This window comes from Trichomycterus rosablanca, chromosome 7 (genome assembly GCF_030014385.1).
Source record: "Trichomycterus rosablanca isolate fTriRos1 chromosome 7, fTriRos1.hap1, whole genome shotgun sequence".
Taxonomy (NCBI): Eukaryota; Metazoa; Chordata; class Actinopteri; order Siluriformes; family Trichomycteridae; genus Trichomycterus; species Trichomycterus rosablanca.
Genome location: NC_085994.1, coordinates 29,116,167 through 29,135,609, shown reverse-complemented (window position 1 = coordinate 29,135,609; position 19,443 = coordinate 29,116,167). Strand labels below are relative to the sequence as shown.

Below are 19,443 nucleotides of genomic sequence, written 5' to 3'. Positions count from 1 at the left end.
ATTTAAGAGATTGCTTAGCTTGCACTGTTGAAGTTTATTACTCATGTACATTATTCATACCTTGCTGTCAGGTACGCTGTGTGTAAGCAGAAATATTGTGTTCTTGTGTGGAAGTGAGCATCAGTAGTAAAACTCTGCTCAGTTTGCCATATGTCTGTGCCTTCTTTGACGCCCCCAGAAATTCTAAAAATGGCTTGCTTTTCTCTCACTCTCTGTCGCTCTGTTTTTTTCCTCTGTGTTTTATGCCAGAGCCCCCTCTCCAGAGTCCATAGACACACACACAGGCACACACAGCTTGGTGTCTTAGTTAGCCAAAATACAAAATGGCTTGATGGCACACTATAAAGGTTTTAAAAAGAGATGTTACATCCTATTTGTGCAAAATGTTTACAGTGAATTTGTGTTACAGCTGTTGGATTGGGATCTTCTCAACCAAGTTTAATGTTGATGTTTGAATCAGCGCTGCTTCCATTATTTATTTTAGGGGTTGCCACAACAGCATCTGGCCTGGATACTACATTTGACACAATTTTTACATGGATTCACTTACTTAGTTATTATGCCACAATCGTCTATTTACCCTATTGAGTTTGGCACTGAAAGCACACTGACGAGTGCACCTTCCAATGGTTAGGATGTTTCAGCCATCCCCTCTCAGACATTAGCCAGCCATGTCCGTGCATATGCCCGACCGGCCAATACTCCTGAATCTCAGAGTTAGTGGGCTAGCGCATTTTTGGGCTGTGCCACCTGAGGGCCTGATTAGGTTGTGGATGCAACACTGTAGAAAAATTTGGAAACCTCTTGGCCATTTTAAATTTAACTTTCCTTGATTGGCCAGTCCACTGTTTAAATAATATGTATTCACAAATATTTATTTAAAACCATCAGTAATACAAAGCTACACTTTTAATGCAAATGACACAGATAAAAGGTGTTCAGAAAATGTGAAAAGTAGAATATACAGACTGTTTAATACAGCTCACGATTATGGCTGCACTGTGAAGATTCAAGTGAACACACTGTCAACAAAATAAAATCAAATCCTTACAGAATGAGGACAGTTTTAGAGTGCATACAATACCTCACGGTGAGTCTGGTTTACATAGAAACACAGCACAGCAAGAATACCCTGAACTCTTAAGGCTGCCTATTAATTTAAATTAATATTTACATTTTCGGCATTTAGCCGATGTTCTTATCCAGAGCAACTTAGAATAAAGGAATATGTTGTCATGGAAAACTATGGTGAGATAATAAATAAAAGCAAAGATTACAGTTGACTGAATTGTAGAATTTATTGACACGATTGTGGGTTCCTCCAGCAGTGTCTCTGGACAAGAACCCAGAACAGATGCTATGGATATCTCTTTATACTGCTCTGGTCAGATGACATTGGGTGTTAGACCCATTGGGTGTTACCCCCATAGACTTTACAACTGCTTTACAACCATTTACTGCTTAACGACATATTTGTTGCTTATCTTTGTAGACTCCAATTCAAGACACAAAACAGCATACTACTACAATTTACTACAAGTTATGCAAAGCATAAAATCTAATTTCTTCCTTAACAATGTATAATAGGGTTTTTGATGGTATAGACAGATAGACAGAAGGTAAGTGCATGTTAGTTCTCAACTGCATGTTAGTTCTCGTCTTTTAAAAATGGTGAGAGACTTATATGTTTGAATGAACAGGGGAAGTTTTTCCACAGATGGGTGCTAGTACAGAGAAGAGCCTTGATGCCTTTATTCCTCAAGTTCTGTGTGGAGGATCAGAGCAAGCCAGACTTTTGGCTCGGAGGTTGCATGGTACAGAGCAGGGTTTTATGAGTTCTCTAAGGTAGCTTGGGGCTGGTCTATTTTTGGCTTTGTAAGCAAGAATCAGTGTTTTAAACTGAATGCAGGCAGCTACAGGAAACCAGTAAAGAGAACGCAGCAGTGGAGTGATATGGCAGTGATTTGATAAGTGATTAAACAAGAATCTGAGTGGCTTCCATAGACAGAAATGGTTACATCTTTTTTGGTGTTGTAGAGGAGACATTCTACTCTACGTGAGTAGCGAAGGATCGCTGGCTATCCAGGACAACACAGAGGTTGCGTACATTGTTAGATGATTGCTTTACCAATTCACCTGGGAACTTTTGTCTTAGTGTGCAATTTAGCAGGCAGATTTCAGATGTTTCCAGACCTTTAACATTATTTGCTAAGACAGTTGGATTCTGTGCATAGGCACTTTCCAAACAAAGCATTAAATTACTTAATAGTAATAGCTGCTATTACTTGTAGTATTCTGGGTTTTTTATTACTTGCTACATTGGCTCATAATGCTTTACTGTACATTAGATTTGTGGATTGTTAGTGCATGTGAGTGTGTAATTGTTAACATAATAAGAAAAAGAGATGTTTGTGAGAAGAGGTCATGATCTGCAATAGTGGGAGGTGTCTTCTTTACTACTGTACCATACTGTACTGTCTTCTACACTACTGTAAGAACAGGACCAGAGACGTCCTGGGAAATGATGATTGAAGCGAGAGAAACCTGCCTGGGAGAATCTGCTGCTGGTTGATGCAGCTGTGATACTAGATCTTCAATTTTAAAAAGTCAAGTTTCATTTATTTATTAGACATCATTCAATATGAGTTCTTTGGTTCTTGCTGGCGTTCTATGCTGTATTGATTTTTTGTGGGGTGGGGGAATCTGAGCTTGAGCCAATGACTGCAGGCAAGCAACTGTTTCTTTTTTAAAGGTACCCACAATTCATTGTGAATTCTATCAAACTGTATCACTGTAGGAGCAGAGATGTTTTCTGATTTCAGTACAAATTAGAAGTAACATGTGGCATGTGGTTGTGAAAATGAGCATCCTAAACACTAACAGGGAAATAGAAAGCTGTACCAAAACAGTATATACATTTTTACACCGTTAAAATATCCAGAAAAAGAACAACAGCAATAACTATTTAACCATGAAAGACCTTAATATGCTTTATTATATACACTGATCAGCCATAACCTTAAAACCACCTCCTTGTTTCTACACTCACTGTCCATTTTATCAGCTCCACTTACCATATAGAAGCACTTTGTAGTTCTACAATTACTGACTGTAGTCCATCTGTTTCTCTACATACTTTTTTAGCCTGCTTTCATCCTGTTCTTCAATGGTCAGGACCCCCACAGGACCAGTACAGAGCAGGTATTATTTGGGTGGTGGATCATTCTCATCACTACAGTGACAATGACATGGTGGTGGTGTGTTAGTGTGTGTTGTCCTGGTATGAGTGGATCAGACACAGCAGTGTTGATGGAGTTTTTAAATACCTTACTGTCACTGCTGGACTGAGAATAGTTTACCAACCAAAAATATCCAGCCAACAGTACCCCGTGGGCAGTGTCCTGTGACCACTGATGAAGGTCTAGAAGATGACCAACTCAAACAGCATCAATAGATGAGCGATCGTCTCTGACTTTACATCTACAAGGTGGACCAACTAGGTAGGAGTGTCTAATAGAGTGGACAGTGAGTGAACACGGTATTTAAAAACTCAGACTGCTGTGTCTGATCCACTCATACCAGCACAACACACACTAACACACCACCACCATGTCATTGTCACAGCAGTGCTGAGAATGACCCACCACCCAAATAATACCTGCTCTGTGGTGGTCCTGTCGGGGTCCTGACCATTGAAGAACAGGGTCAAAGTAGGCTAAAAAAGTATGTAGAGAAACAGATGGACTACAGTCAGTAATTGTAAACTACAAAGTGCTTCTATATGGTAAGTGGAGCTGATAAAATGGACAGTGAGTGTAAAAACAAGGAGGTGGTTTTAATGTTATGGCTGATAAGTGTGTATACAGTATCTCACAAAAGTGAGTACACCCCTCACATTTCTGAAAATATTTTATTATATCTTTTCATGGGACAACACTATAGAAATGAAACTTGGATATAACTTAGAGTAGTCAGTGTACAGCTTGTATAGCAGTGTAGATTTACTGTCTTCTGAAAATAACTCAACACACAGCCATTAATGTCTAAATGGCTGGCAACATAAGTGAGTACACCCCACAGTGAACATGTCCAAATTGTGCCCAAAGTGTCAATATTTTGTGTGACCACCATTATTATCTAGCACTGCCTTAACCCTCTTGGGCATGGAATTCACCAGAGCTGCACAGATTGCTACTGGAATCCTCTTCCATCCTCTAACATCAAGTGGATGTTAGACACCTTGAACTCCTCCACCTTCCACTTGAGGATGCCCCACAGGTGCTCAATTGGGTTTTGTCCATCACCTTTACCTTCAGCTTCCTCAGCAAGGCAGTTGTCATCTTGGAGGTGTGTTTGTGGTCGTTATCGTGTTGGAAAACTGCCATGCGGCCCAGTTTTCGAAGGGAGGGGATCATGCTCTGTTTCAGAATGTCACAGTACATGTTGGAATTCATGTTTCCCTCAATGATCCGCAGCTCCCCAGTGCCGGCAACACTCATGCAGCCCAAGACCATGATGCTACCACCACCATGCTTGACTGTAGGCAAGATACAGTTGTCTTGGTACTTCTCACCAGGGCGCCGCCACACATGCTGGACACCATCTGAGCCAAACAAGTTTATCTTGGTCTCGTCAGACCACAGGGCATTCCAGTAATCCATGTTCTTGGACTGCTTGTCTTCAGCAAACTGTTTGCGGGCTTTCTTGTGTGTCACCTTCCTTCTGGGATGATGACCATGCAGACCGAGTTGATGCAGTGTGCGGCGTATGGTTTGAGCACTGACAGGCTGACCTCCCACCTCTTCAACCTCTGCAGCAGGGCGTGGGTTAGCTTCGTTCCTCTCAATCAGAGCAGGGATTGGCATCGGTGGAGAGGAAGCATAACGCAGTCGGGCAACTGGATGCGCTAAAAGGGAGAAAAAAGCATAAATAAAATATTTAAAAAAAATAAATGGGACAGGGCAAATATGGGCTAGTAATGGGGTAAAAATATAATGATGCGATTCCTAAGCTAAACACCTGTGATGTCCTGTTTATCAATAGCTGATATAACCACATGGCAGGACATTACTTTGGCAAACCTTTGTTAACAGTACAGTACAGAGTTACATTAACAAATGGTGCTTAAAACTTTTCTATTCAAAAAAAGAAGCTTTATGTTAACCATGTACAGTAGTGGCGTCGATTTCTCTGGGCTTTTTTTTTTTTTTAAAGAAATGGATGACACTGCACCAAAACAACACTGCACCAAAAGAAGCAGGGTGGTGGCAGCATTATGCTGTGTGTTTTTTCCCAGCTGGAACTGGGACAAATATCAGTCAATTTTGGCATGAAACCTTCAGGCCTCTGCTAAGGAATTTAACCCTTTAGCAAGACAACGACCCAAAGCATACCTCCACATTAACAAAAAAAAGGGCTTCATCAGAAGAAGTTTAAAGTTTTGGAATGGCCCAGCCAAAGCCCAGACCTGAATCCAATTGAAAGTCTGTGGAATGACCTGAAGAGGCAGTGGGCAAAGATTGCAAGTCAAGATGTGTCATGCTGACTCCTATCCAAAAAGACTGAATTCTGTCATAAAATCAAAAGGTTTTTCAACAAAGTTTTAGTTTAAGGGTGTGCATATGTTAATGCAACCACATTATTGTTAATTTTTTATTTCATTTCCACTTTAAAAAATGTCCCCCTGTAAGAGTTTGTTGTTTAATTGAATTGTACAGATGATCACATTAATTAATCCTATTGCTAATCTTTGTTTTCAATTTAGTTTCGAACCCCCTGGGCCAATGTCTGCAGGCATGGCATGTGAACTGGAGGTTGTCTTCAAATCTTTGGTGAGTTCTCTTGTTACATTTGCTTGTTTTAAACACAGTTTACATAGCAAGTCGTGAGGAGGCAGAGCGAGACATTCACAACACCTACAGGGTAGGAATTCACAGGCCGGATTTTGGACTACAACACAAAGTGTCAGCTGTTACAACCATGGGTTCAGACATACTGGTGCTGCGTGGGTGCGACAGTGTTAAAACAGTGTCTCCTGACAAGTTGGTGTACTTTTGCAGGAATCATGTGATCACACTTGGGCTTTACGACTAAAAGCTGACATATCAGCTTGCCAGATAAATTTCAGAGCATCATCAGGAGCATACCAGCAGGCTAGAGTGTGTCTCACAGGTTGAAGCCATGGGGGTGTTTAAAGAACTAGTCAGAGAGGTTAGCATTAGCCTGTATGCTTAATATCTACAGTTTATGGGATTCTAACCCCTACAGATCATGAGAGCATAAAACCAGTGTGGCAAATGTTACGTTATGTGGCAGAAGGTATGTAAACACATTACCCTTAGCTTGTTTGGCCTTCCATTTCAAAACCATGAGCATTAATATAAAACTGCCTACCACTTTACAGTTTCCATTTTTCTGTACTTACAACCCCAAATCAGAAAAAGTTGGGACAGCATGGTAAATGCATATAATAAAAAAGTTTCTTTCATTTACTTTGACTTTTATTTGATTCCAGACAGGATGAACTTGAGATATTTCATGTTTTGTCTGCTCAACTTCATTTTATTTATTAATAAACATCCATTCCTGCATTTCAGGCCTGCAACACATTCCAAAAAAAGTTGGGACAGTAAAGCATTTACCACTTTGTAATGTTGTTATTCCTTTTCACCACACTTAAAAGACGTTTTGACACAGCGGAGACCAAGTGATTTAGTGTTTCAGCTTTTACTTTGTCCCATTCTTCCTGCAAACACGTCTTTACATTTTCTGCATTTAGCAGACACTCTTATCCAGAGCGACATACAGAAGTGCTTCCATAGTAAACATTTCATTTCTCAAGTTTTAGTAAACAACAGTCAAAGAACACGAATCTGCTGAAACCTGTTAGAACCAAAGTGTTTTATTTTTTTTTTATTTTTTTTTTTTATTTTTTTTTTTTTTATGAAATGGAAGAAAAATGTTAGTAAATAGGTATAGGTCAGCTTAAGTGTTTAGTAAAAAGGTGGGTTTTTAATCGTTTTTTAAAGACAGCAAGAGACTCAGATGTTCGGACAGACAGAGGAAGTTCATTCCACCACTTGGGTGCTAGAACAGAGAAGAGCCTTGATGCTTGTCTTCCTTTAGTCCTGGGTGGAGGCTCAAGTCGAGCGAGACTAGTGGCTCGGAGGTTGCGTGGTACAGAGCGGGGTTTGATTAGACCACGAAGGTAGCTTGGGGCTGGTCCATTTTTGGCTTTGTAGGCGAGCATCAGTGTTTTAAACTGAATGCGTGCAGCTACAGGAAGCCAGTGAAGAGAATGCAGCAGTGGGGTGATGTGGCAGTGTTTGGGCTGGTTAAAAACCAGACGGGCAGCTGCATTTTGAATGAGCTGCAAGGGTTTAATAGTGGACATGGGAGCTCCTTAAGATCTGCAACACGTCTTAAGATGTGCAACAGTACGGGGTCGTCGTTGTTGCATTTTTCGTTTCAAAATTCTCCACACATTCTCTATTGGGGACAAGTCAGGACTGCAGGCAGGCCAGTCCAGTAGCTGTACCCTCTTCCTCCGCAGCCATGCCTTTGTAATGTGTGCATGCATTGTCTTGTTGAAAAATGCATGAACTCCCTGGAAAAGATGACGTCTTGAAGGCAGGATATGTTGCTCTAAGATCTCAATGTACTTTTCTACATGTTAATTTTCTAATGCTGCCATCACAGAAGTGTAAATTACTTTTGCCAAGGGCACTGACACAACCTTAATACCATGACAGACGGGTCTGGACTGGCTTTTGGACTTGTTGCTGATAACAGTCTGGATGGTCGTTTTCGTCTTTGGTCCAGCGTCCATTTTTTCCAAAAAAGACCTGGAATGCTGATTCATTTGACCACAATACACGTTTACACTGTATGATGGTCCATCCTAGATGCCGCCGAGCCAGAGAAGTCAACGCCGCTTCTGGACATAGTTAACATAAGGCTTCTTTTTTGCACAGTAAAGTTATAAGTGGCATTTGTGCATGTAACTCCGTATTGTAGTGCTTGACAAAGGTTTGCCAAAGTAATCTCTTGCCCATGTGGTTATATCAGCTATTGTTGAGTGGTGGTTCTTGGTGCAGTGCCGTCTGAGGGATCAAAGATCACAGGCGTTCAGCTTAAGCTTGCGCCCTTGGCCTTTACGCACTGAAATTCCTCCTGATTCCTTGAATCGTTTAATTATATTATGCACTGTAGAGATCACCTGTTTGGAATCACATAATTATTTAGTTTTTCCACCTCATTACTAGCCCTGAATTACCCCTGTCCCAATTTTTTTGGAATGTGTTGCAGGCCTGAAATTCAGGAATAGATGTATATTAACAAATGAAATGAAGTTGAGCAGATACAACATGAAATATTTTGGGTTCAAACTGTCTGCAATAAAATGAAAGTCAAAGTAAATGTAAGGAACACTGTGTTTTTATTTTATTTGCATTTTCCATACTGTCCCAACTTTTTTCTGATTTGGAGTTGTATAAAAGTTCTAGTTTAATTGCTACGCAGATCATAATTCAAAAACTTTTGTGGCTTATATATACTGTATATATGTTTTTGAGCATGTTAGAGCTGACTTTTTTCTGCTTTTGGATCAGTATAGAGGTTTAACTTTGCATTTAGTATACACCTTGCTGTGCAAACTGAAACCTCAGTGCCTGCTGCCACCCAATATTGCTGAAGGTCTTTTGCAGTCACTTAGGGGTTTTTGACTTCCAGCTACCTCAGAAACCTGGTGCCACATCCATGTAGTGTAGCCATGTAGTGTAGCCAATGTTCCTTTAACTTTTAACTTGCAAACTATGCTTCCAACTGTATCTATACAAACATTCAGTGCCTTTGCTGTCTTTATGTATTATCTTCCTTGTTTGTGCAAGGCAATTCTCATTTCTTCTCCTAACTTTTTGGACAACTATCTTGACTTAGCTACATTTCTAACATGCAATTAAATGTCACAGTCATCATAACTCCTGCCAGTCCAGGTATTTGATGTGTTTGTAAAGCCCTTGATTAGTTGCATTAGGCGTGCCTGAGACAACACCTGATTTGCAGATGTGTGCTGTTTTAGGGGATTCTGCTCAGGGGATTTTGCACAACTTGTCGTGTTACTTGTGTTGAGCTATTTAAATTGCTCATGTTTGATTGGTTTATTGCAAACAGCTTAAAGTTTGTAAATTTAGCAAATTATACAATGGCCGTGGAGCCCTGATGAAGGGGCTTGGATCAAGTGGCTAGGATTCAAACCCTCAAACTTCAGATTGATAGCTCAGATCCCTAACCACTACAATAATGATAGCTCAGAGTTTTCACTACAAAAATAGTGTGTATACATGTACTACTGTTTGTTTTTTAATAGTTTGTACTTTTTAATCTCTCTCAGCTGAATGAAGATTTGGATGGTGAAATCCAGTTTCAGTCAGCTACTGGCTATTTTTCTGTCATCATTAAATGCAGAATCAAAAAATGTGAGGTGAGAACTACAAAGTATTCAAGGTAGTACTTCTAGATGCTTTTGTACTCCATATGCAGAAAATTCTTATGGCACTGCTAGTACAGTAAGTTTTTTTTGGAAATTTGTCTTTTCTGTTTTCCCCAGATGGTTGTTGACAGCAGCCTCATTGATTTTGGCGCGCATGTGGTCGGGCAGACAATTTCACGCGTAATCACCCTGACCAACAGGGGGGCGCTGGGTACGCGCTATTCCCTGACTTCCCTCTCCAGCAGTCACCCTCAGCTGTATGGTCTGTCCCAGCAATCCTCTCCCACCAAACAGGTAAGTTTGTTAGTTAGAGACCGACTTTTTATATTACACAGGACAACAGGCACATTAATCCAACAGGTGTTGGAAGGATAAGTGGATTACATTTATGTACTGCTTTGGTTTTTGATGGAAGATTTGCCTCCACTGTTCTGGGACTCTCCCAACATTTTAGAGTGTGTATGTGGGATTTTAGGCCTATTTAGTGAAAGGACCAGTTCCTCTAGACCAAACCCTTTAAATTTTGTTTATTAGGCTTGCTCTGTGCTCGGGAGCACAGTCATTAAGGGCCTGGACAAGGATTCATTGGGAAAAAATACGACATTTTTCCAAAGTCAAGGTTAACAGTCTGTCACCTGAAGCAAAAAGTAAATCAGCAACAAAATGTTAAACATAGACATTTGGTTTTAAAATGGGTAAGAAGTCCAGAGTCTACATCTTACACTAGTCGAGATGCTATGGTTTGACTTGTAAAGTTAATCTTCCTAACTGTTGTACAAATGTAAACAGCAGCTGCATAAAACATCATTTGTGAATGTGGTTCCTCCAGGTAGTAAATACACTATAGGGCTAAAAGTATGTTGACACCTGCTGGACTTGGTGCCACTGGCCTTGCTTGTTGTTTGTGTCTATTATTGATGCCAATGGTTTTTAATTGGGATGTCCAAAAAACTTCTGGTAAAGTGACCACATACTTTTGGCCATACAGTGTACAAGTATTCACATACCTTTTCCAGACTGGAATATGAATGATTGTTTATGTGAGTTCATGTGAGAATATAGATATTTGTATGTTTTATCCTGATCAGAGTTGTGGTGGGTCTGGCAGTACTCAAAACCTCTGGGCACAAGGCAAGAATACAGCCTGAAAAGGGCTTCAATCCATCACACTCACTGATTTTCTCACACTATTAAACCTAATGGTAATTTAAATCAACCATGCTCCTTCTTTTAATAAAGACATTAAACACTTGGAGAACTGGTGCCAAGAGAATCATTTCCTGAATGTCAGCAAGACATGGTCATCAGGGTCCACCATTCCATCAGCTCCACTTACCATATAGAAACACTTTGTAGTTCTACAATTACTGACTGTAGTCCATCTGTTTCTCTGCATGCTTTGTTTGCCCCTTTTCATGCTGTTCTTTAATGGTCAGGAGTCTCCCAGGACCACTACAGAGCAGGTATTATTTGGGTGGTGGGTCATTCTCAGCACTGCAGTGACAATGACATGGTGGTGGTGTGTTAGTGTGTGTTGTGCTGGTATGAGTGGATAAGACACAGCAATGCTGATGGAGTTTTTAAACACCTCACTGTCACTGCTGGAATGAGAATAGTCCACCAACCAAAAATATATCCATACAACAGCGCCCCGTGGGCAGCGTCCTGTGACCACTGATGAAGGCCTAGAAGATGTCCAACACAACAGCAGCAATAAATGAGCGATCGCCTCTGACTTTAAGTCTACAAGGTGGACCAACTAGGTAGGAGTGTCTAATAGAGTGGACTCCAGCAGCGCTGCTGTGTCTGATCCACTCATACCAGCACAACACACACTAACACACAACCACCATGTCATTGTCACTGCAGTGTTGAGAATCACCCACCACGTAAATAATACCTGCTCTGTTGTGGTTCTGTGGGGGTCCTGACATTTGAAGAACAGAATGAAAGGGGGCTAACAAAGTATGTAGAAAAACAGATGGACTACAGTCAGTAATTGTAGAACTACAAAGTGTTTCTATATGGTAAGTGGAGCTGATGGAATGGTGGACCCTGATGACCATGTCTTGCTGACATTCAGGAAATGATTCTCTTGGCACCAGTTCTCCAAGTGTTTAATGTCTTTATTAGTAATTGTAGAACTACAAAGTGCTTCTATATGGCAAGTGGAGCTGATAAAATGGACAGTGAGTGTAGAAACAAGGAGGTGGTTTTAATGTTATGGCTGATCAGTGTATACAGTGTGTTATGGCATAGCGCCTATTGATTCTGGGAAAACAGGACCCACTGTTACCCTGAACAGGATAAAGCAGTAATGAATGAATGTTTCTTTCTAGGGCCCTGTAAACAGCAGCAATATAAAATGTGCTCCTTTGAGCAATGAAGAAACAGCAAATAGAGAAAACACATGGGGCACAACTCAAACTGAAGTACAATCAGGTGATTATACCTCTTTCTTTTTTTAGCACTGTACTGTGCAACATATACAACAGTATGAACATCCCTCTGTGTTTACACTGTGGCTTATAATGTTGAATATTTGCCATTTTAGATCAGTCTCCTACAGGTTGTGACACCTCCAGAGATTTCGAAGTTTCAGGAGCTGATCAGGTCTCAGGTGCCACTGATTTGGAGGACAGCACTGGGATTGAGCAGGATCAAGGATCTGAAATCACAGAAATTAAAATTGAGGAAAAAGTAAGTAACCAAGCATTCTTTTTAATCCTAACACTTGCTAGATGCTGTGCATTATAACATCTTATCCCTTTATTATTATATCGTCAAGAGTATGGACACCCCAGTTTATTAAAAAAAATTTTTTACAGTGATACCTTGTAACTCAACACCCACTAAACTCAAAATCTTTGAAACTCAACTTCCATCATCGAGAAATTTGTACCCTTAAACTCAACATTTCCCTTAAACTCAATGTGTTCAGTTTTTTTTTATTATTATTATTTTTTTTATTTTAAATTAACAATGAACAGTCGCTTTGTTCAGCGACTGTCTCGGATGGGGGGTGCGGTAATACGTCATCAAAGTGCAAATATGAGACTAATCTGCATTTGTATGGAATAATCGTCAGATTCACTCAGAAAGTGTCCACGTGTATCTGTGTTTAGCTGGATTTTTCTCACTGTTTCACTTTTAACTTGTGTTATAGCTCGGGGTTTTGAGAAATTGCGAGAAATGCAATAATCTGCTTTTCATTTCAGTGTTTTTTTATATTGTATTTGTGTTATTTTTAGTATATAAGTGTCAAAAACAACCCCATTATTTTATATAAGCCTAAAATATATGCAAGGAACACATTAACAGGTTTCTCATACATCCTTATGGGAAAAAATACCTTAAAACTCAACGTCTTTTAAACTAAACGCCACTCCCAAAACCAATCGACGTTGAGTTTCAATGTACCACTGTATGTGCTTAAAGCGTGGTTATGCTTCCAACATGGTGAAGACCCTTTTCTTTTCCAGTATGACTGTGCTCCTGCCCAATAAAAACAGTTAATGGTTAGAAAGTTGGAATAATATGTCAACAACACACTTTCTGGCAATACAGTGTATCATAAATAATACACTTTCAAGTTTAAAATATACTGTCAAGGTAAATGTGACATTGTGAAAGCAGCAATACCACAGCTGCATGCTTTCGTGTTTGATGCTCCAAGGAGAAAGTAGTTATATACAGGACAAGCTCTACAAAACAGAGATGTAAAGATGTGGTTGTGGGATCTTTGGAAATGCCTTTAAAGTAGAACAAATATTTAAACCTGGGTAAAATAAATAGGGCAACTGTAAACCTAGTGTCAGTGAAAAAAGACCAAGATGTTTGTGCTTAGCAGCACCTTTATTACTAAACTTAATGATGTCACATGTTTCTTACATTTATTTTGACCCTCATTTCATTGCAGACAGTATGAATCAAAGATATTTCATCATTTGTTTGGTCAGCTTTATTTGATTTGTTATTGTATATCCATACCTGCATTTCAGACCTGCAACAAATCCCAAAAAAGTTGTGATTTTAAAACAGGTGATTAGGTACAAAAGCAGTATCCACAAAAGGCTTTTAATGAGCATAAATGGGCGGAGGATTTTAAGTTTGTCAACAAATGTTGTCAAGCCTTACAATAAAGAGTTACATTCACAAATGCAACTTAAAACTTCACTGTGCTAAAAAGAAGCCTTATGTTAACCATGTCCAGTAGCAGCGTCATGTTCTTTGGGCATAAAGGCATCTGGGATGGACCACCACACAGTGGAAATGTGTATTGTGGTCAGATGAATCAGTATCTTTTTTTGAAAGAAATGGACGCCGTGTGCTCTGGACCAAAGATAAAAAGGACCATTCAGATTTTTATCAGCAACAAGTCCAAAAGCCAGGGTCTGTCATGGTATGGGGTTGTGTCAGTGATCTTGACATTTACATTGGCAGTTTACATCTCTGTAGCATGGCAGCATTAAAGCAGAAAAGTATATTGAGTTATGTAGCAAAATATACTGCCTTCATTACAACATCTTTTTCAACAAGACAATGCAAAACCACATTCTGTACACATTACAAAGGCATGGCTGCAGAAGAAGAGGGTATGGGTACTGGACTGGCCTGCCTGCAGTCATGATCTGTCCCCAATAGAGAATGTGTGGAGAATTTTAAAACAAAAAATATACTATTGCACACCTTAAGACGTGTTTGCAGGAAAAGTGGGACAGAATAACGCCCTGTAATAAACTGAGACTAGTATAAGCCTTAATCAAGACTCTACACTTTATTTTTTTCATTAGATGCTTGAGGGTGAGGTGAAACCATTTGCTAGCGTCAAACTACCTATCATTTTCACACCAAAGATCCCAGGGGAAACTAAGCTGGACATTCAGATCAGCTTTTCACAGTCTGGCTGTGAACCGGTAAGGAGTATTACAATGCCAAAAAGCTTGTGTTTAATGTGTGTGCACTAAAAGCATTTATATTTCACCATCTAGATCATAGTATCAACTCGGGGTGTGGCAGAGAGTGTTCCTGTGTGGGTAACCAAGCCAAATGTGGATCTAAAGATCTGCATGTATGATCGTCTTTACCAAGACAGCATTGAAGTTCAGAGCAGGTAAGATTATCTTTGTATTATTGGACCCTTAAAGGTGTCAAATGCAATTGTTGACCACTAGAAGAACAGTCAAGTACCACAGGATAAAGTGAGTGTGTATAAAAATTACCATAGTATGTAAGGGGTGGCATAAATTGTTACAGTGTTTTAATTTCACACAACATATACATTTTCCAACTCATAAAAAAGGTCATACTCTTGACCTTGTCTGCTCTACTGGTGTCCTAGTTCATCAGCCATCCAGCCATGACCTTACTGTCTCTGATCATTTGACAATCATCATGGACATTGAGGTCACTAGGCCCATCACTAGAGCTAAACGTAAAATATCCTTCAGGAATCTTCAATATATCTCTCCCTCTGCTTTCTCAGATTCTCTTGTTAAAAAGATGTCTGTCTGTCCTGTACTGTCTAGTAATTCATCTGACCTTGTCGATTACTATAATGACATACTCGCCTCATGTCTTGATGAGCTGGCTCCTTTGAGAACCAAATTTGTTTCATTTAGTCATTCCGCACCATGGTACACAATTGAGCTTCACCAAATGAAATCCCGTAAACGCCAGCTTGAAAGACTTTATAAGAAAACAGTACATTTATAGACTTTATAAGGTCTAACAGTACATTATCAGATTTATTCTGATTATCTTCAACATTACAAAGACGCTCTTACGGCAGCCCGATCCACTTACTATTCCGAACTCATACATGCTGGATCAACAAATCCTAAGACTCTCTTTTCCACAATAAATAAACTTCTCAAACCAGTTGACAATACTACCAATTCCTTTACAGTTGACAAGTGTAACTCTTACCTCTCATTTTTTCAAACAAAAGTTGAGAATATCCACAATTTTCTGACAGTTTCCCCTGTCATCTCTGTTTCTCCGCCTATCTCATCTCAATTTATTACCCAGCCTCTGTCTCAGTTCTCACCTGTGTCTCTTTTGGACCTATCTGAGATCTTAACAGGGATGCGAAGCTCCACTTGTGTTTTGGATCCTGCTCCATCAAAACTTGTTAAGGGTTGTTTTCCAGTTATCTCATCACTTATCACAGAGATAATCAATTCCTCTCTTAGTTCTGGCTCAGTCCCTCAATCACTCAAATTGGCTGCTGTTACTCCCATACTTAAAAAACCTGGACTTGACTCTAACATTATGAGTAACTTTCGGCCCATTTCCAATCTTCCATTTCTGTCGAAAATACTGGAACGTGTTGTTGCCTCACAGCTCAAAGATCACCTAAATTCCAATAATCTATTTGAATCATTTCAGTCTGGTTTCCGCCCCCAGCACAGCACTGAGTCAGCCCTCCTCAAAGTCACAAATGACCTTCTTCTTTCCTCAGACTCTGGACAAATTAATATTCTCGTCCTCCTTGATCTTACTGCAGCTTTTGACACCATTAATCACTCCATTCTTCTGTCCCGCCTTGAATCCTCTGTCAACATCACTGGTACTGCCCTTTTGTGGTTAAGGTCATATCTCGTAAACAGACAACAGTTTGTTAATATCAACAATTGTAGTTCTGCCATTGCTCCACTGTCCCAAGGCGTTCCCCAAGGCTCAGTGTTAGGTCCCCTTTTGTTTATTCTTTATATGCTCCCCCTTGGTGACATCATACGTCGGCATGGTTTACATTTCCACTGCTATGCTGATGATATTCAGCTTTACATCTCCTCCAAATCCATTAATACTGAACTTCACTCCACTCTGACAAATTGCATCACTGAAATGAAATTGTGGATGAAAGCTAATTTCCTCAAATTAAACTGTGAAAAATCAGATATGATCATCGTAGGTCCTACAACCCTGGCAAAAACCACAAAAAATTTTCAAATTACCATTGATAATGACACTTTGTCTCCGTCTTCTAACATCCGAAATCTTGGTGTAATTTTTGATAGCAACCTCTCTTTTGACCGCCATGTAAATCACATCACCAAAACTGCTTTCTTTCATCTAAAAAACATAGCACGTCTACGTCCATCACTCTCCTTTTCTGCCGCCGAAACCTTGATTCATGCTTTTATTACATCCAGAATTGATTATTGCAATAGCATCCTTTATGGTACATCTAACAAAATCCTAAAAAAACTTCAGTATATCCAGAATTCAGCTGCTCGCCTCCTTACTCATACTCGCTCCCGTGATCATATTACACCTGTTCTACAAAAACTTCATTGGCTTCCCGTTGCTCAACGCATTCAATTCAAAATTCTTCTATTCACTCACAAAGCTCTCCATAATCAGGCCCCATCCTACCTCACCGACCTGCTCCATCAGCACATTCCCTCCCGTAGCCTTCGCTCTTCTGAGGCTAACCTACTGTCCATACCCTCTAGGACCAAGCACCGGACCTGGGGTGACAGGGCCTTTTCCATAGCTGCTCCATCTTTATGGAATGCTCTCCCCAAACACCTACGAGATTGTCCTGACCTGTCCAAATTCAAGTCACTTCTCAAAACTCATCTATTCAGAGTGGCATTTAACTTGTAACAACACAAAATAAATGCTTTTATTTTTGCTATTCTTTTTAATAGTTTTTATACTTAGATCACGACAGAAATGTGAAGTCCTAGATCCTAAAACTTGTAAAGTTTTCAGTTTCCTGATTGCATGTAAATCTGTCCTGTTTCTGTCTAATTTTAAGAAATTGTTCTATATTTGTTGTTCTCTCTCATAATTTAGCTAATTTTTAATGAACTGTCTTATGCTGCTCTCTTTGTTTTTATCTTAATTATTCTTGATGTTGATGTACTATTTTGATTTTGTACTATGATTTGTATGGTGTATGTACGTATTTGTTTTGATTATTTGTCTTATGTAAAGCGTCTTTGAGTATCTTGAAAAGCGCTATATAAATAAAATGTATTATTATTATTATTATAAACACATTTAATCAATATAAAAATGCCTGTAACACTCACAGAAACTTAGGACGGGGCATGTTTACCACTTTATTTGTTTGGGAGCTAAAAATACTAGTTGTTGCATTTTTGCAAGTAATATTTTCACCCATAGTTGCTTGAGACAAGACTTCAACATGTTCATCATTGTTTGATTCTCCTCTTAATGATGCAACATACATTTTTAATAGGTGACTTATCCGGACTGCAGGCAGGCTAGTGAAGCACACACACTCTGTGTCTACAAATCGACAGTATTCTAGCACATGCAGAAGTCGTTATCTTACTGAAAACCACAGACTTCCCCTAAAAAGATGTCACCTTTATAGCAGCAAATGTATCTAAACCCCAATATACACCGATCAGGCATAACATTATGACCACCCCCTTGTTTCCACACTCACTGTCCATTTTATCATCTCCACTTACCATATAGAAGCACTTTGTAGTTCTAAAATTACTGACTGTAGTCCATCAGTTTCTCTACATACTTTTTTAGCCTGCTTTCATCCTGTTCTTTAATGGTCAGGACCCCCACAGGAACATTCTCAGCACTGCACTGACACGGTGGTGGTGTGTTAGTGTGTGTTGTGCTGGTATGAGTGGATAAGACACAGCAATACTGCTGGAGTTTTTAAACACCTCACTGTCACTGCTGGACTGAGAATAGTCCACCAACCAAAAATATCCAGCCAAAAGCGCCCCGTGTGCAGCGTCCTGTGACCACTGATGAAGGTCTAGAAGATGACCAACTCAAACAGCAGCAACAGATGAGCGATCGTCTCTGACTTTACATGTACAAGGTGGACCAACTAGGTAGGAGTGTCTTATAGAGTGGACAGTGAGTGGACGCGGTACTTAAAAAACTCCAGCAGCGCTGCTGTATCTGATCCACTCATACCAGCACAACACACACTAACACGCCACCACCAAGTCATTGTCACTGCAGTGCTGAGAATAATCCACCACCCAAATAATATCTGCTCTGTTGTGGTCCTGTGGGGGTCCTGAGCATTGAAGAACAGGGTAAAAGCAGGCTAAAAAAGTATGTAGAGAAACATATAGACTACAGTCAGTAATTGTAGAACTACAAAGTGCTTTTATATGATAAGTGGAGCTGATAAAATGGACAGTGTGTGTAGAAACCAGGAGGTTGTTTTAATGTTATGGCTGATCTGTGTATCCCAATATACCCCAGCATTAATGGTCACCCATCCTATGGTCACTGATGCACCCACAACCAACTTTGACTAACAGTCTGGATAGGCACAGAGAACTTGACATTTTTTCTATTAAAAAGACTTAAATTTGGTCTCATCTTACCATAGCACACATGTTTACTGTCCATCTCAGATGAGCTTAGGCCCTGAGAATACAGCAGCATTTTTGCATAGAACTCATGTATGGCTTTCTCTTTGCATAAATGAGTTTTAAGTTGCATTTCCTGATGTAGCAGCAGACTGTGTTAAGTGGCAACCATTTTTAGAAGTACTCCCAAGCTCATGTGGCTATATTTATTATAGTTTCTAATGTAATGTTGTCAGAGGTCATGCACATTCAACAGTGGTTCCTGACTAACATTCTTAACTCATCTGCTTACTGGGAAACTTTTTTGAGCCTGTTGAATATTTTTTATTTTTTTTTATTTTTCCCCTTTTTCTCCCCCTTTAGCGCATTCCAACTGTTCAATTTGCATTGTGCTTCCTCTCTGTCTATGCCGAACCCTGCCCTGCAACCTTATGTTTACTATGACAGTACCTCAACCACTGAGCTTATAAAATGGATTAGATAGGTAAAAAGCTAAGTGTATAACTCTGCAGTTGTGCCTGCAGGCTTCCAGGACTGACTTCAAAAACCCTGTTCTAACTAGTATAAATCCAAAAATGCACATACGTATGTGAGGTAACATCACCCCCATTGTGGTTCTTG

The 19,443-nt window shown here is 39.8% G+C and overlaps 1 protein-coding gene across 1 annotated transcript in view; it reads left to right on the top strand.

Moving 5' to 3' along the window:
* The window catches only part of cfap74 (cilia and flagella associated protein 74), a 127,098-nt gene that overhangs the window by 35,715 nt on the left and 71,940 nt on the right, over nucleotides 1–19,443 (top strand). The window contains exons 15-21 of the mRNA XM_062999204.1: nucleotides 5,765–5,831; nucleotides 9,392–9,481; nucleotides 9,608–9,784; nucleotides 11,830–11,932; nucleotides 12,045–12,190; nucleotides 14,284–14,406; nucleotides 14,482–14,603. Of these exons, the coding sequence (XP_062855274.1) occupies nucleotides 5,765–5,831; nucleotides 9,392–9,481; nucleotides 9,608–9,784; nucleotides 11,830–11,932; nucleotides 12,045–12,190; nucleotides 14,284–14,406; nucleotides 14,482–14,603 (828 nt within the window). The remainder of the gene's footprint in view (nucleotides 1–5,764; nucleotides 5,832–9,391; nucleotides 9,482–9,607; nucleotides 9,785–11,829; nucleotides 11,933–12,044; nucleotides 12,191–14,283; nucleotides 14,407–14,481; nucleotides 14,604–19,443) is intronic.